General features: G+C 42.7%; 1 protein-coding gene across 1 annotated transcript; it reads right to left on the bottom strand.

Annotated features, from left to right (window-relative positions):
* Positions 1-8,656: 8,656 nt before the first annotated feature.
* Positions 8,657-24,720, bottom strand: LOC115610892 (transmembrane protease serine 11E-like). The gene is made up of 10 exons (XM_030492981.1): positions 24,628-24,720; positions 16,944-17,067; positions 15,886-16,001; positions 15,405-15,472; positions 13,686-13,849; positions 12,618-12,656; positions 10,758-10,938; positions 10,290-10,558; positions 9,263-9,405; positions 8,657-8,854 (listed from the first exon to the last, which is right to left on the bottom strand). Exons 1-10 carry the CDS (start codon positions 24,718-24,720, stop codon positions 8,693-8,695), a joined length of 1,359 nt encoding a protein of 452 aa, XP_030348841.1. The 3' UTR covers positions 8,657-8,692.
* Positions 24,721-25,141: the final 421 nt, after the last annotated feature.

The following is a 25,141-nucleotide window of genomic DNA, read 5'->3' as shown; positions in this document are numbered from 1 at the left end:
ATTTTAGGACAGTGGGAAAAGCTGAGCACTGCTGCATGATATTTCCTGTTTCTCCAACATTGATTTCTTTTTCGCTTTGATCAAATCAATTGGTTTTTATTGGCTTCTCCCAGCTCCCTGTACAAAGGGCATTGTTGCAGTTACCTACCTTATGTGGGGCTTTACTGACTGAAGACACAGTCACCTGCCAAGTATTAAGATCTTCCCTGAGCATTCCCTTCCTCCCTCTCCAGCCTTGTTATTTTCTTTTTCAAGATTAGCAAAACTCACAAAAGTTTGTGCACGAAAGAAATCCCTGCTCCACCCAGAAACACACACCCACCTATAGGAACTCCAGCACTCAGCAGGGTGCTGGAGATCAATTACAAACCAATTCCATCCAGGAGTCAAGAAAACACCTTAGAATTCCTTGGTTGGTTCTTTGATTTGTTTTGTTTCTTTTTTAATATTGCAATCACAAACCCTGTCATCCTTACAAAACACAATCCTAGAATACAAAAAAAAGCTTAATTAAGTTTGGGATGTAAGACAAAAAAGCACATAGCAATTTCTGTGCAGAATGGTCAGGCTGAGGCTGTGCATAGTGGTCTGGCTCTGCATTGTTAGTGGTTTACTAACATTGATTTCTTTGTTAGTATTTAAACTACTAATCAGGTGCCCTGAGTACCCAAGTACACTGGGAAAAGACAACCCTTGAAGAGTTCACCCTGTCAGATGCACAGAGTTTTCCTTGATGTGTCCAGAAGTTGAGAGACCAGCTCTAACCACCTGGGTCAGATAAAAAACATATTCCAGCAGAAGCAGAAGCAAACAGCTTGAGCTCGAGACAAAAGTTACTTGAGATCTTGGGCTCTGCAACAAGATTTTTTGGAGACGAAGAGCATTCATTAGAATACCAGGTTGCAAAGAGTCTTGGGAGGTAGTGCTAGAGGAAGGATCTTGGACAACAGATGAATGAACTTCATACTCCAGAGTATGAACAACAGAGATATTCCAAAGATATGATTTGGTTTCCTTATAATAAAGAATTTTTTGCAATCTGCCTAATAAAAATTCAAGTAGGTTGCTTTTGTTTTCAAATTAATTAACCATAAAAATTAACTGTCCTGGAAAACACTGTCCCACAGCAACAGTGGTACAGACAGGCCAATAAGAGACAATCATTACGAAACAATGATCCTCGCAACAAATTTGCAAGTTGCAAAGTGCTTGGTATTACAGTGTTATCCAGTAAGCTAAAGGCAGTTACTGACCTTTTTGGTTAATACTAGGGAAGCAGTGCAGAAACTAGCAATCAGAGTGTGGGGTGGAAATGTGGAGAATGTGGGTACGCAGGACTTTGTGAATGAAAGTGTAAAAAGGTGTAATGACCATTCTCTCCATTTAACCCTGCAAAGTCAGCCCAGCCGGTCAGACAGACTGCTTGCCTAAGACTACTAATAATAGGCTACCTTGGTTTATGTTTGCATACTTATACAGGTTCCCTGGCTGCAGATACAAAGAACGCCTTTAGAGGATACCATTGGCAAGCCCCATAGCAATAACATCTTTGGAATTTAGAAGCAAAGATGTTTAACATAATTGTCTACCAGTTACTCAATCCAGGCCATGAATTTTACACCAAAACCAGCAGTCAGTCACTACTTTTAAACTGAGAAGTGAATGTTCTTGCTGATGATAGTTAACAGAACTGACAGAAGCACTGTTAAATAGCATGGCCTTAAACAACCTGAACTAACTAGACCTGTTTTGAGCAGGGTGTTTGATGAGATGACCTCTGTACATCCCTCACAATCTAAATTACTCTCTGATGCTGTGAGCATCTGATAAGACCAAACTGCTACTATGCCATGAAATCTTTCCCTAGGACAAATCCACTCATTTCCATCAGCATGTCTTGGCAGCTCAGTTACAGCTTCAGGCCTCCCCCTTCCAAAAAACCACAAAGGCATATTGCATTTGGCCTTCAAAATTCAGGGTATGCTTTAAATGAGCTGCGTTTCTTTATACTTTTTAACTTCAGCTGTAGACATGCTGCACAACTTTTTACTGCTTTGACAAAAAAGGTCACAAGTTCACTATACCATGCTTTCCTTTGCCAGATGAAATTTCCAGCCACAGAATCATAGAATGGTTAGAGTTGGAAAGCATGTTAAGATCATCTAGTTCCAACCCCCCTGCCATGCGCAAGGATGCTCACACTAGACCATGTCTTGGCTTTCCATAACTGATAAATAGAAAAACAAAACCAGAAAATCCACTAAGAGGATAGAATGATTCTCTAGAGCCAATATCAGGCTGGGAGAAAAGCCAGGTCCTTTATCTTGAAGCTTGAAAAGTCACTCGGGGCCAGATTTTATTGCATGCATATGCAGCTTTGAGATACTGAATTCATGGATGCTTTCAGCTGCTATAGCAATGGCCTCAAGCTCTGAAGTATGCTAGATCCTGCCCTGGTTGGTTTCCAAATAGTCCCTCTTTCCAGGCCCTTATAACAGAAACTGCTACACCCGTCTGAGCTGCAGCCAAATGGGCCTGCCCAGAATACTGACAACGCCCTTCAACAACAGAAGTCCCCCACTGCCAAAGTCATTAACAAAGAATTCATAGCCCATCACCCCATTTGAGGCAAAAAGGTAGCAGGCATGTACCCATCCTCTGCAGCTGCTCAGTCAGAGCTGCTGCTTGGTACAGTGAAACAGGACAGCCCACATTTTCTTCCCCGTGTTGCCTAGCAATCAGGCTAACGAGCCACTCTCTACATCCACTGCACAAATCCTCTGGTCCCAGTCAAGATACACAGCATCTCCAAAGAGAAAGGAGACCTTACAGGAATTGGACTGGGCCTACAAAGAAATTAAGATATAAATAAATCCTTTACAGGCACAGCTCAAATTAAACAAAAGGACAGCAGCATTGTTTTACACATCAGAGGTGCTAGAGAGACCTACTGGGAGCACTAGCACAGAGGTCTGTGGAAGACACCACACTCAAGACTTTTCCTATATCTCTCTGTCCCCAGAAAATGGTTAGCTTGGATTTTGTTGCATATTATTTGTTAGCAGCTAACTTGCCTGGTAGAAGTCAAACAGTCTGGCTCTTTGAAATACTTTCTGCCACAGCTTTCCAGCAGCATGCAAGATCCTAAATGCAATTCTCGTGAGCAATCGCCTAATTTATCATACACTCTGTTAGCCTGCGAGGCTTTGCAGACTAAATTAGACATAATGATAATCAAGCCGAAGGCCTCCATCCTGCAGCCATTTCAACTCTGGCTGTCCTTTCAACTACAGTTCAGGAACCGAGTCACTCTGACAGAAAAATGCAGCATGCGTCAGGCAGGATGCTCAGTATGGATTTAGGGTGCCACTTGGTTTGCTGCCTCCCTGCGAGACCTTCTAGCTGAGGTTGCTCTTGGGTAACCTGCTTTCTACCTGCGTGGCACAGAATGGATTGTTCCCTCCTGTGCCCTGCTATTTTCATTGATTACTCAATCAATAGTAACAGTGCCAGACAAGTTGGGCACAACAGTGCCGAGTACTGCATCTAAGGGTCAAGCATGAAGACAAGCTGGTGTCTGTCTTTGGATTGTCTACCAGAGCAGTCACCTGTCACAGAATCAGCTGAGGGACAGTCAGCTCATCTGAGACAGTACCCACCACTTAGCCACAGCTGTGTGCCATTCACTGAAGCTGCTAGACTCTTTTGGAGAACAGAATTACAGAGCAGCTGACATGGAAAGGGGACTCTGAAAACAGTCTAGCCCAAAATCCCTTTTCAAAACAAGGACAGCTTGACCAGGGTACTCAGGATCACATCCAATTGCATTTTTTGTATCTCCAAGGATGGAGACCACATAACCTCTCCTTAGAGTCTGTTTCAATGTTCAACCAACTCTCAGAGTAAAAAATCTTTTTCTTATTTCTCACCACTCTCTAGCAAGGGAGACACTGTTTCCTAGTATGGTTTCTCCCATCTGGTCTGTCCACTATGGAAGGAATGATTCCAGTAATAGCTCCCCTCAGTATGCAGGTCATCTCTGCTGGCCTGAAGAACAGTGCCAGACTGTCTGGGTCACAACTCCAAAGGCTGCAGGTGATTCCAAGAGTCTGTGGAAGGTCAGAGATGTGGCACAACTGCAGGCATCTGACTGTATTGACTTACCAAGAACAATCTGTGGTTAAAACAGGCTCTGGATGCTAGGCTGATGCTAAGTGCTTCCTCATGGATGGGGCTGCCCAGTGGCATAACTGGAAGAAGGGAAGTGCAGGAGCTGAGGGGACAGACAGCACACAGCAAGCACAACCTTCCAGATTTACTGGAGGAAGAGAAGGAATTCAGTAGCCACTCAAGTGAATCAGAGACATGCCATGTATTTCCTGGACCTAGTTAAGCTTACATAAAAGAAAACAACTGCATTTTCGGATAACAATTTCCCTATATTGCACTTGACCCAGTAAAACGTGATGAAAGGGCTACTGTTCTTCCAAACATCCACCTTCCTATCCATAGCCAACCTGGCATTTCCTGTAATACTTCGATAAAGCTGTTGCACTCCTTTTTACCCTCTTAGATAATCTCAAGTGCCATGACCATCCCTTTGGCTGTCGGGTATTACAGACCAGAATCAATGAACTCCAGCGTGTTTCACTCATCAAAAACTTGCTCTTCTAGCTCAGAATATGGCGCAATTTGTACCATATTTCCTATTGTGATGGGAAAGGACCAAGAAGAAATCTGGTAAGTTCCTTATGATCTACAAGAATCATTAGGAGTTGTTAAAATAGGAGGTTAAAGCAAACAGCAGCTGTATGACACTGAAAACCTCCCATCTATCAAATTCTCGAAGTTACTGCTGCTCTTTGCTATCTTACTTGCAAGACGGCTGATGAGCTCAGAAACCAGACCCATGATGCCAGCAATGCCTGACAATGTGCCTTTCCAGCCTACTTTCCCACAGGACAGAGGTCTGACTGTGGTGTGGCAAAGAATCAGGCAAAGCCTTCTCAGCCCCTTGCTCACAGCCATAGCACACTGAACTTGACATACATAAAGGGGAGCATCTGATGCCAACTTTCTCATGGAGGAAAAGACCAGAACTCACTCACTGCTGCAGAGGCCTATGCTAAAAGCTGAACTGCTGTAGTCCCCTCAAACTTTGCAAAACAATTGTGTAGCATCTCTCCATCTTCAAGGCAACATGGGCACGGTGTCTTGTCCTCCATGTCCTCTCTACAGAGCTGGAGCAGAGCACCACCAGCAGCCAAGAGCATAACGTTCTTACACAATACGATTCACCCTCTAGTGGCTGACACAAGACCTATTTACCTGCACACAAATTTGGGTAACCTCTGGCCAGGTGGGTAAATTCTGTCCAAGTCTGGATGGTGTTTTGCTCTTCTAACAGTTATGCTCTTCTTCCAGTCTGCTCTTCTAACAAGTCAATAAAACCAGATGGTTAAGACTACATAAAAGCCAGTACATAAATACATGGTGGAGGATCGGTGTAACACATTCTAAAACAGAGGAGTCCCCATCTTACAGTTGCTTACCATGATGCAGGAAATTAACAAGTACATGAAACAGAAGGCAAATTTAACAAGTTTTATTAAAATTACATACAAATTACATTCCTATGTGTCATGCATGATTGTAGTTAGATACATCCCATTCTGCCTTGAGTGAAGATGTTAATTTCTATGAAAACATGGCTGAAAGAAGATGAAGCTTGTGGCTTCATAAATAGGTGAGACTGCAGCTGAAAAGAAACACGAATCTAACAGGTCACATAAAACAAATAAAATGGTTTGACTGCCTGCATTGCTTCAGGTTTCCATAATTTCCCTGCAGGAAAAGTCAGACAATGCTGACATGTAGTTTTGCCACAAGTACGGGATTTGGACCCATCATATCCCCAGAAATCCCAGTAAATGAGGGGTGTTCTTTCAAGAATGCTTCTTGACAGTCCCTATTTATAGTCCTTTGCATCACCAAGAGGCCTCAGAGCATGTAAACTACATTGCTTCCAGGAGAAACCAGATCAGAATACTTGTTCCAGCTGCTATCAGGAAAACTTCACAAGGCAGTACAAAATAGAGGCTCCCAAAACAGACACAATGTAGGTGTGAGGTCCTCTTCAGCCCCCTCCTCCTGGATGCACTGTGCTGGCATTCGGCGATAAAGGTGGATCAGGTACTGTATCTCTCTGATTAGATACTCAGAACTGGTAGTTCCTTAAGCGACAAGTTCATTTTTCCTGCCTTGTGTGCACCACCTCAGAGGATGTATTTATTGCAGGCCTCGATACAGGGCAAAATGCTTAAAGCTTTCTGCTTTTGTACCCAAATAAGTGCAACAGGAAAGTCCACAGGTGCAAAATAATTTCTTTGGAGATCTACTTACCTATTTTGGAGAAACAGTGAGGTAGCTGGGATTTGCAAGCCTAAAAATATTATGTTTCCAAGTTATAATTAAATCCCTGGTGTGGGGAAACCATTACGCCCTTTGAAAACCCAAGCCTAGAGTGCTTGCGAACTGGAAATCCATGACATCTTGTAATGATGCTTTTCTTCATGAAGATGTGCTGGTAAGACAACTGTTACTGGCAAGAAAAAACATAATTATATGTACTTGTCATACATCACTTTTAAGCTTCCTCTACAATATATTTCAAAGCCATGTTCTGCTTAAGGAACTAAAATGAGATGTGTTGGGCTCAGACCTACAGAACTAGTCTGCCACTTTTTACTCCTTACATAGAAATTCAGCCACCAAGTTTGATTTCTGAAGCTTACAACATTCCACAAGAAAAGTTTCCTGAGAAAAAGTAGAATTAAGTGCCAGGTTTCCTGATACAACAGCTGCATACCCTCATCTTTCACACAGACCTTTTCAGGGCATCCAAATATTCCAGTACCTCCAGTGATGCTCTACAAAAGCATGGATCTCTGTACTGGCAAGCAACCAGATCACATAATGTGTAATCAAAATACTTCTGTTAATTCAATGGATTGCTGCTCTGTGTGGCAGTGTTTGCAGCAAGCTGCATAGACCAGAGGGGATCCCCTAACTGCCATTGACTATGTCAACTCACTTGTACTCAATTTGCACAGCACTTTGATCCTAGGACTGTAATCACTGAGGGCCTGTTTCCCCAGATCTTATACTATGACCATGCTGAAAGCCTGCTATTTGCCTTATGCCTGTTATAAGATTCTTGCTTGCTTGTCATGCTGCACCAGCTCTGAGTCTTGGCAGTGTGGCTGGTATCTCCTTTGCCAAGTTCTTTCTCTTCTGACCATAGAGGAAAAAGAAATCAATTTGAGTGGCTCATTATCTAGCAACTAAGACCACACCATTTGCTGTTATCAGGATCAGCATCCTTATGAAGTGCTGGCAACAGTCTGCAGATACACTAAGGAAAGCATCCTCACCAGCAACAGGCATGTTCTGCTGCCAGGGTATGGAAAGTGTTTGAGATCTACCTTGTAGATGGAAACATGGGCTCCTGCAAACATGAAGTCAAAGAGAATATGAAGTTTGTGTGGTCAAGATCAAATGAGTTACCTATGCTTTGGAAATGAGGCACAGGCAATTCTTACTTCCTCACAGAAGAGAAGGATCTTTACATAAGATTACTGGGTCAGTCAGAAGTTCTGCCCTGCTCTGAAGGAGACAGGTACTTCCACCATAACACAAACTGGTTTTTTTTTTAGGATGCAGATGAAGATGAACATATTAAATTATGAAGACTTGAGAACAGCATTCACAAGAATAAGCAGTCTAAAAGTTTCGTTTTTTTGGCAATGGTCATACTGAGATCATTACAATCCTTCGTCCTGCATAAAAAGCCATGGACTTTTATTCAGAAAAGTACAATCTGGAAAGTTAAAAATAGAAATTAACCCAAATACTCTAATACGATAACAGACTGATATGAAGGCAAAGTGATTTGTGGTCTTAAATCCAGCAGTCACTCTCACAGTAAATGCTGTGGTAGGGGTTGTTCATATGAAGCAATGAGTGGGTGTACATATACTTGTCCAAAAGAAAGTGAACAAAAATTGGTGTTTTCCACTGATTCCCTTTTCAGGTCAACACAGCAAGGAGAAATCCTCTGTTCACCTAAGTAACGGTCCAATGTGATATTAGGAACCAGGACTTTTTTAAGCCATCTTCCATTCTTCATTAGAGTATGCTCCCTGGAATGATGCAGGAAAAAGCTCAAGAAGAATTCGGAAGCGCAATAGCTTTGGAGTCAGAGGCTGGACTGCGCTGGTGTAGATAGACGGGGCCTTGGGAGCACACAGCAGATGGGTGGGCCATGTTTTAGTTACAACTTCTCTTGGATGCTGGTAAATGATTGTTTGGTCTCAAGTGCTTTGCCTGGGTATAAAAGTTGGGGATAAGGCATTTGGCCACAGAGAAAAATAGTCAGTATATTGCATATATATATAAAGGCAGTTGTCCCTTTGATAGATTACTTCCTGAGCAAACAGCTGCCACACGGATCAAGTCTGTTCCTGTCTGGCTATAGGCCAAACCAATTTCAAGTCCTAGACTGCTCCGAGCTTGCTGGCACTTGACAGATGACCACAAGCTAAGCCAGCAGCTGTTTATAGGGTAACCACAGAGCAGAAAGTGTCAGAGGAATAGCTGTACATAACCCACAAAACTTAATCCACTGCAGGTTTCAGATGCCCGTTTTGGAGTTGATCCAGTTGCGATAGTAAGTCACTCTTGTGTACACTCCTGGTTTATTTAGCTTGCCACATTCATCTCCCCAGCTTACTATTCCCACCAGATACCAGATTCCTCTGGAGTTCGCGTTCACCAGTGGCCCACCAGAGTCACCCTAAGGAGAAAAATGTCAACAGGCAGAAACAAAATAACCAGGGTTCACCTCACAAACGTAACAGAACAATTTGAAGCTTGCTGCAACAGAGATCTGTCTCTAGACCATAGCTATAATTCAACCTTCACAGTTTACTGACAACACAGAGGCTGACAGCCTATGTCTAAATTCAGTCTCTCTCACTCCACACCCTCACATCTATTCTCTCACATGTGCATTATATATATAAACCCCAAGCATCTAAGTGCAGACTTAAGCCCGTGAAGCATGAAGCTCTTCATTTACATTTGTCAAGATATTTAACCCCATAAACCTAATCAAGATTCTCCAAAGCACATTTTATTTCTAGGAAACATGACCTCCTGCCCCACCTATTTCCTTTTTACTATCACCTATAAAGCGACTTACCTGGCAGGCATCCACCTCCCCCTTCAAGTATCCAGCACACAACATTCCAGGTGTTATTGCTCCATTGTACACTTCTCTTCTATTACAAGTTGCAGTATTTATAATTCTTATTTCTGCTTGTCGAAGCTGATTAACACTATAGCCTAGAAGGAGAATTTGCAGACAGGATATGTAACCTAAAACACTCAAGGATTAGGAGAAGCCAAATTTTCCTACAGCTTTTCTGCCATTACAGGCAATGGAAGGGAGATACCTCAACAATGTCTCAGGAAGAAATAAGGGGTTGGGTTTTTTCCCCTCTTAAAGTCCTTCATTTGTTCCCAAACCTAACTTCTTCCAACTTTCGTTCCTCACCACATGCTCTTCAGCATAGCAGACAAAGGGATTTTTTTAACATGTTTCAGTGTTGAATTCAACTGTAAGCTACAAGATATCTCCTTGTATCACTGGAAAGACCCATTTGGTTAATTGCAGTGTAGCTTTGGACAAGCACTATGCACCCCATGCACAGCTTATATAGTTCAATGGATCTCATAGGCAGATACATAGTCTCATCATCTCAGTTCTCACTGACATAGGCTAATTCGAATGAAGCTCACTCAAGTCATCGGATGAAGATGGATTTATGACCAAAGAGAGAATAACTGATGAAAACTGTCATGACAGAAAACATCTATGACAAAGCTGAATGGTGAAAGAGTGCACGTCAGAGCTAAACTCAGGTGGACTGGGCCAGTGGAAATGGAGAACAGAATGTATTCAACCAGCACAATGCATGATGCAACAAAAGCTGCTCTTACTCCTGTAAGGCTAACCTGTGGAGTCTTTCCACATATTCCAATCTACTGACCAAGCCAGAAAAACAAGCAACAAACGAAGTCCAGAGGTGTATCACTAGCACATGCACCTATCAAACCAAGTCTAAGGAACCCAAAATAAAAGCAGAAAAAAACCTCCAAACATAAAACCACCAGCAGTCTTCTCAGATACGCATGTGACAGGGCACGGGAAGGCAAGAGACACTCACCATCATTCTCCAAAGCTCCCCAACCTGTGACAAAACAGGAACTGTTGTCTGGGAACACATGAGATGCTTCAGGGAGGCAGACACTGTGCACATCACTTGTGAACTCAATAGCAGAGGCAAGTTCAACAACAGCCACATCATATTCATGATTAAGGCCTAAGCTGTTGTATCCTTCATGAACGATAATTCTTCGGACTAATTTTTTCTGGGTTGGAGGTCTCAGCAGAATTCCAAAGCTGGCAGTCCACCTCCTAGGATCTGTTCTTCCTCTGTAAGGTATTTGAGGTTATGTCACAGCCAAGCAAAAAAAGATCCCCAAAAGAGCTTAGCTCTCCATTGAAAAACCAGTTATTCAACTTATTATTATCTTTCTGCAGATACAAATATCAGCAGACCCCAAAAGGTCAGAGCACCCAAGAGTCCTAAGGCCTGTAGGATCAGGAAGGTGCTGAAGTGCTCATGACTTACCCTTTAAAGCAGTGGGCTGCAGTCACTAGCCACGTATTACTGATCACTGATGCACCACAGCGATGGCTCCCATCATACTGAATACTGGCCTGCCAGGGCCATTCCCCTTCCCGTGCACGCTGCCCGCCAGTTATTCTCTCCTCTCCTGTGAAGGAGAATGTCTGTTTTCGTATTCCACAGCCTACCAAAGAAAAAACAGCTCTGCTTTACCTGATTGAGGGAAATCAGGGTGTTGCTTTGGAAAAGGCCCTCATGGCTGCAGGCACACGTATAACAGGGCAGGGGTGTCATGAGACAGCCTTCACCTAAACCAGTGCTTCCAATAGCAGGGAATCCAAGTGTCATGGTCACAAGGATTTCAGGATAGATGTGGGGTAAACAAAGTTTGGTCAAAGAGTCGCTACTTTTTCATTAAGCCAGTTTTCAGACACGCAAGCCCATAGGCACTCCCTTGGAAACTGAAGGCTGTATATCTGAAACACTATTTCCCCAGTTGCAGCTGTTTACCTAGGTAAAAAGATACTGCTTCTACAAACCTTGCTTGCTTTGATATTTGACTAGAGCTATACAGAGGGAAAGGTAACATACGCAGTCACTACTGTATCTGTGCATACAGAAACACACACAGATTATTAGGCAAAAAGACATGCATTGATAATTAACCTAAGCATTTACATTCATAATAACATGTAAGTTTCAACTAAAGTCTAAACTCTCAGTACTGTATGAAAAGAACATCATCCTGAGTTCTTTTTGTTTGCCTTTAAGACTTCTTAAAAATTGCGTATGAAAATTCTGAGGAACCATCACATCAGGGAGCTCTAAGCTTTAATACACACATGGCCACCAAAATATGCACAAGACAGACACTGCACATCACTTGAGAACTCAATGGAGACAATCTTAGCATTATTTCTAACATCCCACCTGTATAGCAAAGTCAAGACCAACACAGTCAGTATAGGTTGAAGTGTCACAGAATTCCTGAAGACTAGTTTGCAAAAACACAGAACCAAACAGAAAACCCCACCCAGAAACTAGGCAAACAAAGAAGGGATTTTGTCAGGTCACCTCCAGGTCAGCTTTGACACCAGCAACAAAAAAATAGCATCCTCTTCTTCCAACAGTTTACTTATAGCCGCTGTACCAACAGCACAGGCATGTATTACTCAGCTGAAAAAAAACGCTTAGCTCCAAACCAGTTAATTCTCAGAGTCCATTTAAAGATAGGAAACTAAAGGGCAAAAGCTCTGAGACCATGCAGGGGACTGATGGAGTCCCCTAGGAAGGGATTTAAACTGTCTCCCTATTTCCAGAGGAGCTATAAGACCCAATAGGGGAGCAGACAACAACAGGAGAGGGACTGAGAACCTGCCCCTCTCTAGGGCTGTGCCACTGCCTTGGGCAGCTCTTCTCCCTCCCCTGCGCTCTGGCCTTTCGCTGTATATTGCCAGGTTTAGCTAAAATCTGACAGGCAACTATGGCAAAACCTTTCCGAAGAGAGGAAGGGGCAGGAGGGAAAAAGTTTTTTGAAGGATTCCAGCGAGAATCCTGGTCTTGTCCAAAGCTCACTAACAGCAGCTCATCTACTTGCCCCTACTTCCCATAACCAACATAAAAGCAAGCGCTTTACACTTTTGCACCACCAAATCAGAATGCCTGATTCTGCAAACACTACAGAGTCAGCCTGACTGCAAGAAAATGAGCTGAAGTCTTCCCTGGCTCATTCTCTGTCTACTGCTGTAGTATCTTTAAAAAGTTATTTTTTCCACTTGCATCTCAAAAGCATAAGAATCTTGTAAACACAGAACCTATAGCACCCATGTCCCTGGGCTTTTACTATAAAGCATTTGTACTTACAGTTGTTTAAAAGGTTAGCTCCCTTTTCCTTATTCAAGTCTGGAATGAAAAGCAAACACGCAGTGAGTGCATCTTATACTGCTATGTGATTTAGCAGAGGCTTCCTCCCTATACCCGGCATACGCAAATTAAATGGTTTACATCACCGCATAGAGTGACAGTATAGTAAAAGGAGTAATTTGCTGTATTGAAGAAGTTCAGTTAAGTGCCTGTTCCTCACTGAAAGCACAAGGCCAGAGGATACATCTTTCTTGCCTTAGCTCAAAGCTAACAAAGCAGCAGATGACTGCAAATAGGTTCAAGTAACATCTATATATCGTGTACAGTCACCAGCGAATGCCTACATATATTTGTTCAGGTTCAGTATGGCAAGGTGGTCAAAACACTCTTCACAAAGCCTTAGTGCTGGGACTGACTGGAGCTAAACTAACATTACTGATTTCTTTCCTACAAAAAACTGATTCTGATGGCAACCAGCAACAGATTCATGGGAGATGGTTATTGACCCAGGGAACCTCAGGTTTTGTTATGAACACTTGCTAATGCAATTTGTCAAATAAGCAAAGGAGATACCAGTGGGTGGAGAAGGTAGCCATCTCAGCCTTGCATTTTTTTAGTAGCTTGAGGACTCTGCATTTCAGTACCTGGTGATGCATGTGCTGTCACTTCGTAGGTACTGTCAATTGGTGCTTGTCCAATTCACTGTGTGCCTTAAAGTAATCTGTTAGCCTATGGTCACAAAGTTGGGTCTTTTTTTGATGAATTGGGGGTGTGTGTAGGGGGACAGGACATGACCTCATTCAGTCAATAGAGCTAGGTCACAGAAAGAAAGCCTCCTGTGCACAGAGGAGAGCTTACTCATAAATCAGTGCCAGTATGCTTTAGTTCTTTTCATGCTAATTCTTCCAAGTTCCCAGGCTGTCAGCAGTAATATACCATTTTGAGAAGGCAAAAGAAGAAAATAAGAATAGCCCACATTTGCATACTAAAGTCACACTCATTACACTAAGAACAGCAAAGTATGAGGAACTGGATTCCAAGCTGAAAACACAAACCTAAGCCACTTGCCTGTGAGTCTAAGGGTAGACTCGTCAACATTCAAGAACGTGGAGCTTGATTTCAGCCTTCTGCGTAACACATTGTTGATGTTACTCCAGCTTGTTGCCTTACTGTCAGCCGAGGCAAATTTAAATACCAGAACAACAGATGCAAGCACTCCACCAGCATCTGGGCTGCAAACCAACAAAACCAAAGTGATTTAATTCTCTTTTTTCCCCCCACTAATCCTCTTTGTTCTGCTTTGTACTGTACGCCTTCTTTATATGAGAACAGGTCTGGTCTGCACTGATGTATAGAACAAATAGCATAGCTGTGCACAAGCAAAGGAAGATGATGACATGTCAGCAGGCAGCAAAAGGCTTGGTTCTTGCTATAACAGTGGGAGTATTCCCCACTGTTCCCATATTCCCAGTATTTTTTGGGAACTGTTATAGGCAGTACAGCCGAGGAGGAGAGGAGGGGCCACTCCCTTTGGCCTCCACACACCTCACTGTCAGTAGGACAATACAGCAAATTAAAACCCTTCAATAGACACCCAACAGGCCATTCTTAACAGCCATTCAAAAGACAAGTTTAGACCCACAGAAGTTAAAGAGGTCTTTCGGCATTTCTTTCCATTTAAGTCACTTGTCCATTTATTGGTCAGTTAGATCCATTTATCTAGAGACAAAAAACTCTATAGCTTGAGTTATCAGAACAAGGTGTAATCACTTACTGTCAGTATAAAATATTGGGCCAAATATTTTAGGCTAGCAGTCTAAAGGAAAGCCAACTAAAGCCTAGAGGGAATGACAGCAGAGATGCTGCTAAGCTGGTCCAGTGCCTAGTTACAGATACCTACAACATATCTGTAGGGAAAACAAGCTTGGAAGAGATACACTGTTTGGTCAACCTAAAAGGTTTGCAAGCTCCCAAGTTCTGCAGTTTCAGTTGACATACAGTATGAAGGCTTGTGGAAGAAACCAGCAGTAGAAATCAATGTCGAACAGTTTAAGGAAATTACTCATTCCATCTAGAGGCAGATAAAAGCAAGAAAGGCCAGAAGTGCTGTTAAGGACATTTGTGGGCAGTATGGCATTCTTTGCTGTCTAAGAAAAATACTCCACAGCAGAATCTCCAAACCAAAAGTAATGTGAAGGAGAGGGAAGCAACAGCTCTTATTGGTGAGAGCATTACATAATTACTGCAGAGACAGGAAAGACCAAAAAAGTCTTACACAGGACCTTTATACCTTTATGTCCCACTTACTTCTTTCCCTCAGCTCTGTATCCGGGTATCTGACAGTGGAATCATTTATTCCTTCAGACCTTTTCAGAGAGGGAGTAGAATAGTCATCTCCTGCTGTACACCATGCAAAGGGGCAAACACCAGCCTCAGTTTCCATAGGAAGCATTAAGTAAAGAGCTACCCTGCATCTCTCAATCCCTTAACTAGTAGTAAAGACTGGGATCACCTAGTAACTTGGTTACTGCATCACAGCCGTAAACAACCAGTGATCAGGTAATCAATCTGCAGAAGTATAAGGCAAATTTCTCTTCCATGCTGACCTCCGAATGTAACTGAGCCCTCAGTGTTGTGAGCACTGAAGGAGAGCAACAACCAGCCAACTTAGCCATGCTGCTGGTGTAATCCAAGCATAAACCACCAGGCACATTCCATATGGTCAAGGGGAAGGAAGAAAGGATATTTACCACATCCCTGCTTATTCCTGACTTTCACATTACTTACCTTAAACTGACAACATGGGACCTGATGTACCTTTTACTTAGAAAGGACCCATTGAATACTGCAGACATCTGTTAAGTAAAAAGAATGTGTTAAACCACACCTGTAATATGCACATGCTTTCAAGATATAACAGTCTCATGAGCCTCTGAAACACAAGAAAATGCCTTTAGAAGTCCATCTCTACATCAAAGCTATCTGCTAAATTTCCATCAGAAGGTGCATAACCAAAATAGACAGCTGAGTTGGCCAGTTTTGTTGTCCCTTCTGCTCTGTGGGTGCCTGTTCCACCACAGAGCTACTGGAACAGACAGTACCTGTGTTTACCATCTGCTTGCACACAGTCAGCAATGCATCTTTAACTCAGTACAGCAAGGTTTGAAAGGTAAGTGGCATTAGGATGAGTGACAATCACCTCTATTTCCAATCACACAGTCCCAGGACTCTTCACCATAGGTCAGGCAGAAACAGAGAAACAGCTTACCACGGTTTCAACTTCTTGGCTCAGGTGCCTGAAGTCTTCTGTGGTTTGCTTTTCATACTGAGGGTCATACTCGACATTGGTGATTAGGAAAGTTGCATTGTAATATTGTTCCTGATCTAGAGGAGAAGAAAAGCAAAGGTGGCTGATCTTCTGCAATACAATTCAGATGTGCACAGTATGTTACAGAGTATGGCACAAGTAAGGCTCCCAGGCTCTGGCTGTGACCCTATCAGCTGTGGAATTACAGCTTTATCAGCACTTTGGGAAAAGGGAGCTCTGGACAATACCCATGGAAGCACTGGGGTAAGACAAGAAACAAGAAGAGGGACAAAACTTAAATCCCTGCTTAAAATAAATATTTTTAGCAGTCTTGTAGGCTTTCTAATTAATTCAGATCTTGAATAGGGTGTAGTTAGTTTCCTCATGCAGATTCTATACCGGGGGTGAATTGTGTACCTAAATCGCCATGCAAGACCACAGTAGGAAGTGAAACACAACAGACCCCTGAAGACTTGCAACAACAAAAAGAGTGGTCCACTTATGAGACAGGGAAGTTCAAAATGAAGAATGATCTTTTGTAAGTAAGTAAACTCAGCTTTGTTTCGTGGTTACAGGATGTTGAGCTTGGTGGTTTTGAACAACAGAAAGGAGTAACAGAAATGAGGTGCACAATAACCAGCCAGAACTGGACTGGTGGTACTTGGCTTGATAATGGGACTTTCCAAACTCTAAGTTCAGCCAAAGGACAAGGTGATGAAGAGGAAGATGGTGAAGAAATGACCAGCACGGGTCCCAAAGACCACTACCATAATAGAGTGCGTGTGCGGGAAGAATAATCTAGAAATATGTTGTCATGTATAAGTAACTTCATAAATATGCATGTACTGTAATGAATATGTATGATTAACAACGATATAATTTCAGTTTGTTTGATGCTCGGATGGGACACACTAGGAGGAGCTATCCCCTGTGTACCCTGGTGCTGCAATAAAGAACACCTGCTTGTCAACTTAAAACTTTGTTGGTGAGTTCTTAACAAGTTCTACGAATCAACTTACCATGACATAAAAAGTATGTAATCAAGCCAATGATGAGGGCTAACACTACTATCACTGACACAACAATGACTGCTATCTTCCATGGCTCCATACGCCTCACTGCTCTGTCCATCTGGATCACTACCTGCATTGAAGAAAAGAACACGGAGAAATTACTCTATTACACAGACAATAGCACATCCTGAAACAAATCATATCTGGCACAGCTTAACTCAGCTGACAAACCTCACAGAATGAGGTAGGTTGGGAAGGACCTCTGGACCCTGTGGGTCTGACCTTCTGCTCAAACCAGGTCCCGCTACAGCAGGTTGCTCCAGACTTTGTCCAGCCAAGTTTTTAGTATCTCCAAGGACAGAGACCCTCCACTCTTCTCTCAGGAGTCCCGGTCCAGTTTCTGACCGCCTTCATGGCAAAAGCTTCTCCTTCATATTTAGTTAGAATTTCCTCTGTTCTAACTTGCTTTCATTGCCCCACATGTACCCCTGCAAAAGCCTTGAGTTGTGCAGGTATTGCTAGTAGAGACAATTTCCCACCTATCGAACAGATTTCAAATGCAGCTGACTGCCCACACAGGTGCTTAAACTGAACATAAATGTAATAATTCATGACTGATTAAATAAATTCTGAACCAAGAATAATCTAGGCTACTGGAGATGCCATATGATATACAGCTTTGAGTTATTTTTAGTTGGTGTGAGTTGTAACATTTATTGATCCCCTAGAGGTTTAGGTTTTATTGCACCAAACCCACACATACTTTGTAAGAGAACCCATCCTGTATCCTGCCAGTCTGTCAGAGGGGAGAGAAATAGCTACTTATGTGTAAATGTGATACGGAAATAAGACCTGGACTTTGTGACTCACTGAAAGCCAACAGCAGACCTGTAAAAGGGTCGGTAATTTTACTTACACATGGATGAAACCACATAAGCATTTTTCTTCCACTTATGTCCTCATTTACAGCATTAAGCAAGAAAACATTAGGAAAACTGCATTTGCATTTGTCCTCAGGAGCTTTGTTGTAGGATGGTGCAAAGCCTTAAGCACAATTATATCAGATCCCCAGTAATTCCACAGCACGCTATGTAGTAATTGTCATGCCTCTCACTAAGTCCCTACATCAATGGTCAACATTAGTATGGGGTAACAGAAAAACACATGGGATAACTTCTCAAAGGTGCCTGGAGTGAGAAATAGCAGCAGCCTGATCTGGGGAGGAGGGACTCAGCTGCCTACAATGCTGTTTTACACCCACTGACCCATGTTTTGTATTGCTGTACATCAGACATACTAAATACTATTTTCCTCTTTCCAGGCACAGCCATTTCTGAGCAACATCTGGGAAAACAAGGGCAGGAAGGGGCAGAAAGGAAGGCAGAGAGACTATGTCTTTACAGGTTTTCTGACTACAAGGTGGCAAAAAAGAAATCACAGTGAAAGCAGAGCCCAGGCTGGCCAAGATTACTTTCTTTGCAAACTGCAAGCTGCAGTAAGAACATAATATACACACAGCAGAGCTCAACTGCTTCCATGGAAGCCTTGACTTCTCACCATTTAGACCTTCACTATATACACTATCCATTACCTCTGAGGGTTTCACAGATGCAGAGATTCAGATAAAAACCTAAGACCAGTGGTACTGTCCTGCCTCAGTTTCTTTAACATGCTGCAGCCTCCCATGGAACCATCCTCATCTCACAGTCTTTTCACAGTCCCAGCTCATGGAATTGCAGCACACTTTATCGGCAGCCAGTTACTGCCATGGAGTGCAAGGCCCTTGGCTAACCACAACAGCCCACTATGGCAATATGCCTCTGCCCCTCCTTAGCTAGCCACCTCTCATGTTTTAAAAGATTCTGCTTGAGCATCTCAGTTTGCTCTCCTTGCTGGAGAGATTTTGCCCTCCATCCTGAGCTCCTGCCATATATCTCAATCAGCCTGGTTCCCTGTGCTTCAGCTGTCCCTGCCCCAGTGTGCTCCCACTTGAACAATCCAAGCAACATCCCTCCATTGCTCTTAACAGAGAGAACACACAGCACAGCCCTGACGGTATATGGCTGACCCCGAAGATATTGAGGCACAAGTACTCTTGTTTCATACAGTTTCAGTTTCTTGAATTGTATACAGATTTCCTCAAGATACGGCCTTATGCCTAAGATATGATAGGTATAGATTCACACTTGAAAAATGAGCACCTCACTGCTCGTGGGACTCATGCTCTGACAGGTACCATTATCCTCCATTTCAATCTGTCTCTATTTCCTTTTCATTCAAATTATAGCTACATCAAACAAACAATGGCAGCACAGACCCCCTTCTCCAACATTTCAGAACTGCTTGCTCTCCACAGGTCTTACAGACTTGTGAGGGGAAACAGACACTTTAGGAACTGCTGCAGTGCTGGTGGAAATGGAAACATGGGAGATGAGGGATAAAAACCTCCTCCACTTCCATTGTGAATCACATTCGTCCGCTTGATTTAACTTTAAATTTTTTAAAGAAAACAGTTTAAAGTATGCACTTCCATAAATTTCTACATCAGAATCAATCACAGAATAGTTTAGGTTGGAAGGGACCTTAATGATCATGTAGTTCCAACTCCCCTGCCATGGGCAGGAACACCTTCCACTAGAGCAGGTCGTTCCAAGCCCCATCCAACCTGGCCTTGAGCACTGCCAGGGATGGGGCAGCCACAACTTCTCTGGGCAACATGTGCCAGTGCCTCACCACCCTCACAGTAAAGAGCTTCTTCCTTATATCTAATCTAAATCTACCCTCTTACAGTTTAAAGCCATTACCTCTTGTTCTATCACTATTTGCTCTTATAAAAAGTCCCTCTCCAGATTTCCTGTAGGCCCCTTTTAGGTACTGGAATGCTGCTATAAGGTCTCCCCCGAGCCTTCTCCTGTGCAGGCTGAACACGCCCAACTCCCTCAGCCTGTCTTCATAGCGGAGGTGCTCCAGCCCTCTGATCATCTTTGTGGCCTCCTCTGGACTCACTCAAGCAGGTCCACATCCCTCTTGTGTTCTTGCCCCCAGAGCTGGACGCGGTACTGCAGGTGGGGTCTCACCAGAGCAGAGGGGGAGAACCACCTCTCTCGACCTGCTGGCCACACTCCTTTTGATGCAGCCCAGCATAGGATGGCTTTTTGGACTGCCAGTGCACATTGCCAGGTCATGTTGAGCTTCCCATCAACCAACATCCCCAACGTGTCAGCAACCAACAACAACCTCATCTAGGTAATTAATACAAATTAAAATGAAAATACTTTTTCAAACCCAAAAATGTTTCCTGTTCCCCCCTTTTTTTTTTTGGTCTATTTTATCAGCAGACATGCTGGTCACCAGCAGTGCAAAAGTGTTGGAAAAGAAAAACTCTCTTATTCTTAGCTTTTTCAGGAAATACCTAAACTTTTGCCACCCATTTCAGGAATCAGTATGTATGCAGGGAATAGAGAGTCTTGTTTGGCCCAAAATTAACTATACTTTACTCTTTGAAGAACAGCTTGAGTACAGGCAACACCAAATGTGTATTGCTTGCGTTAGAGCAGCATGTATTTCCAATAATGCCCAGGAGTTCTAGCCTTTGAAACTCTCATGCTAGGGTCTGTACTCACAAAACCAACCAACCTCGCAACTAGGTCTGGTTTTGAGCCTGCCTTTGCTGAAACCTACTAGGATGTTTAGTGACAGTTCTTGCTCAGGTTATGTCCACTCAATCTATTCACGAATCTTACACCTCCAACTCACTCTTGCTATTATGTCATGGAGGGCAGGATTGTCATGCTTTACCAGAAGGACAAGGATCCTTGTGCTTGGGACATCTATCTCGATAGTTAAATAGCTCAGTTGCAGGTGGATCCCCTATTTAGGAATCAGACTTCTGCATGGTCTTATCTGCACTCTAGTAATCAAGAAAACTCAGCTCCACCCAGCAACACTCACCAGCCAAAGAAACATTGATCCTCTGTGGTGTTGGTGAATACAGAGGCAGAGATGATCTCATCATCTTCAACCACAGATGTATCCTTTTTTTCTTCTGTGGTAAGAAGGCACTGCTTAATGGATAGTTGTGCTCCTCAGAAGACCCTCCCCAATACCACAGCTGTCTGTGTAGATGCCTTCCAGAGTCAGGTGTTTTGTACAGCCTCACATTTCTTGTCTCCTTGTATCACGTGCTTTGATTATTTTTTTACTGCCCTAACTCTATTAAGCTGCAAATTAACTCTCAGGAAGGCAGACAGGGGAATTCGGGTAACACTAATGCATTCATCTTCTGGTATGGATGAGGATAACTGCTATTCCTCAAGAGCAAACCTTAATGAGATCAGAAGCCAGACTCCACTGGGAGACCTCAGAGGCTGAATCCTCTTTACTCTAAAAAACACCTCCTCACAGTCTGCATCTGGTAGCTTTCTGTCTGCAGTGAATTAGTGAGAAGTTTCAAATCCAAGACTTTGTAGTTCACTACAAAACTTCTTGTCTTGTCAATACTATGGATGAACATCAGACCTCCTATAGCAACTCCTGTTCTCATTTAGAACATGCTTCATTCCCAAGGAGGCCAAAACGCATCCATGGAGACAGCAGCATCTGACAATTTCATATCACAGTTCATTTAGTGTATAAACTAGGAAATTCAAACTATTCAATCTCCTAGGTTGCACACCCTGGCTTTGAAAAAGAATGTGTTTTGATCACTAAAAAGTTATTCCATACTGAAGAAATTTCATCTGAATGCACTTATTTTGGAAATAGCTGATGTACAAAGTTAAATTATTCAAATCATAGTAAAGTTGTGTTTAGAGAGAGATAAATTAAATCAAGGCTCAATATGGGATATTTTAATAAGTGCAATACAACAAGAAATAAAGTTGCATTAATAGTTATTGACACAGTAAGAAGAGCTGTACTGAAAATGGGATTTCTGGTTGAATTTCTGATCAACCCCAAATGAATTGTCTACCTTCCAATTTGGCACACGTACCCAAAAACAAAAGACCAGCACAATACACAGGTCACAAGCTGGTTTTCTCCTCTCATCCTTTACCAAACTCCCTAAAAGTTTAAAAGTTCATTCACATTGCAAATGATGAAAGTTCAGCTCCCACCTCTGCTTGGACAGGATTTGATTCACTATATTGAGCTTATCCATCTCTTCTGGTAGAGCTACTGTGCGTTATCAAAAGCCTCAGTAAGAACAATACCAGAAAACTCATCAGAAAATGTCTGTTCAGACAAGAAAAGGAAGTGTAACTTTATCATCTGTATCCTAAAAGGCCCTAGTCACTGAACTGCTGGATAAGCAGTGAACAGCTACCCTAGGTTTTTTTTTTTTTTTTTTTTACAGACCTAATCTTGACATTTGACTTCTTAAGCTAAGCCCTCACAGCATCCCCAACCTAGATTTGCTTTCAGATTAATCTAAACCACGTTTTCTGGCACTAGTAGTTTACTGAAGGTGTTTTGCCATGCACTGAATAGAAGAGGTTGCATATTTTCTTCTATTTGATCTGTTGCTGGCTTCCTATAATAAATTTATTATATTTTTTTATTTTATACCTCTGTTCACTCATACTCCAATACTCTCAGAAGAGCCAGTGTCAGAGCTTGGCCGGCACATCTGCTGATGAGGGTCTCTCCACATTTATAGCCATGCCATGATCAGTTTGTCCATTCAAAGATGGATTCAGGCACATTCTTATAATCATTCTTCCTAGGAATGGGACTTTTCAGAAGACAACTGAACAGACTAATCTGCTGGCCTGGTGAGTGCAATTTGAAAATCCAGACTAGGTCCCTGAAGCTATCTACCTTGGCATAGTGGTTGGGAACAGCAGCAACTGAAATACATCTGGCTTAGTCCAGGAGTGCTGTAGCAAAAGCACAGGGCCACAAGGCAATACATGCTATTTCTGCTCTCACCTTTGCCACAATCAATCACACCAACCTCATACTACTCCTCTGCTCTTGTGGCATACTCAGGACACACACTTCTAAGATAATCGGACAACAACCTCTACAACTTTGGGCATTGAAAAAGAAGCAGCTAGTGCCTCCCTAAGTACTATGAGACCCTTGCTTGGATGAGGTCAGTTACCAACCTCAATGACTCAATGCTTAATATCTCCCAAAGCCGATACAGTGGAAGACTTCCAGACATTGAAAGGATCCACTGAGGGAAACAAAACTTGTGGTGTTCTATGCGTCATGCTGAATCAGTTTGATCTCCCCACACCCTTGAACATACCACAAAAACAGTAGGTGCTGCATGCCACCCCTTTGCAGTCAGATAAAACATCACTAATGTATTTGCCACTTACTAACTGAGCTCCTCCTCAACCACCCAATTCTACTAAGATCTTGACGCTTACCAGGAGCACACTTCAGCTGGGCAAAGACAACAGTTCCAAATACTGTTCTTGTCATTTTCATGAAGATTCAAGGGCAGCATTCAGTCTTTGGGATGTGTAACTCAGAGCTTACCAGTAACTGTACCCATGATGCAAAATGCTGTTCATATATTATTTGATCACTTTTGAAATCATCACAAAAAGTCTGTTCTTTGTCATTTTTCTCAACCATTTTGCATAGAGCTTTTTGACAGTTATGAGATCTTTAATTGTTGGGACAGAGCTAGCCTCCTGTACCACTATGACAGTCTGTGGAACATAACTAACATCAACAACTGAAACATCTTTGTTCAACAGAGCATCTTTCTATAGTTAACTGCCACAGCCAACATCTTGAGAAAGTCTCCCATGTTCTGAAATAAGATGTAGTAGAACTAGGAGGGCTACTCACTACATGAGGACTTTACAATTTCCATGAACATGCAAGAGGCCATCCCAGTATATAGGAAATATTAAGTACACAGCCACTGGTTGCAATCAGTTTAGGATAAGGTTCTGCAACTTCTACGTCATCTTTACCTTTCAGATTTCCATTTCCATCTACATTTATCATGGACAATGTATCTTATTCTGTTAGTTCAGCAGTCCTAGATTATAGAAGATCTCTGCTTTTCAGCCTTTGAAAATAGTTCTCCCTTCATTCTACTTTGACTGCTTGAAATCCACTCCAGAAGCAAGACACAACAGTTACAGTCTTTGTGGATTTTCAGTTTGATTTTCACTCAAAGGCAGGACAGGTAAAACAGTCTGGTGCCAGATTTGGTGCATTTACAAGCTGATTCTACACAGATTAACACTTCACTGGCTGCATACAAAGCCCATGAAAATAAAAAAGAGCACAAGAAGCTATTTTTACTTTCTTTACTTCACTCACCCTTTTGTACCAGGTTATCGACTCAGCAGTTGTGACCGCAACACATTCTAACTGCACTAGCACAAGCAGATCAGAGTTGGGGTGCAATGAGATGACTCTCACCTGCCTTCCCACCACAACTTTTGGTGGCCATAGGCCACCTTACTTTGTCACCGTACAACGCTGTAGAGGAGCTGAGGAATAGTTGGAAAATAAATGCATTTTGGGTGAGGAGAAAGGGTGAAATATCAGAAGGATTACTGTTGCATGGAAGGCATCTCAAATCAGAAGAAAGCTCAGAGCTAGCGCCATTCTCCCCACACCCTCACCCAAAGCTCAAACTGTCCAATAAACTTACACATGATATAACCATGCTGCCCAAACTACCAAGGAGCAAGTCAGAGGCTGCAGCACTCACCTTTGGGTACCACTGAGAGGTCAGCAAGAAGCTCTTTTGTCTGTGAGATGCACTGTCCCAGATGCCACAACGCACTGTGCAGCATGTCAGCATAGACTTGAGGCTTTATCTCCCGAATTAGGAAAGAAGGGAGTCATAGGCAAGTCAGAACAAACGAGTCCAGCAAGTCTCAGTGACAGAGGCTTACCTAGTAGTATGATTCCTTGCCTAAAACAACAACAATACACTTCTTTCATCACACCTTTCATCCAGGAATCCCAAAGACTTTTCAGAGCATTAACTACACCCTGCAACACCCCAAATCAGAAAAGCCATGAAAATTTTGCAAGGGTGCAGAGTTTTATTTCCTTCTTCAGTATAATTAAAAGCAAACCAGATATTATGGGCAGGACCAATGCAGAAAATTTGCATGTTCTAAAGAGACAATGTTAGTGCTAGGCCAGATACAGAACTGACAAACACGCAGAGTCAGTGGCACGTGCCTCGACTCCCTTGAATTTCCTTGAAATTGATC

This window comes from Strigops habroptila, chromosome 7 (genome assembly GCF_004027225.2).
Source record: "Strigops habroptila isolate Jane chromosome 7, bStrHab1.2.pri, whole genome shotgun sequence".
Taxonomy (NCBI): Eukaryota; Metazoa; Chordata; class Aves; order Psittaciformes; family Psittacidae; genus Strigops; species Strigops habroptila.
This window is presented reverse-complemented; position numbering and strand designations above follow the sequence as displayed.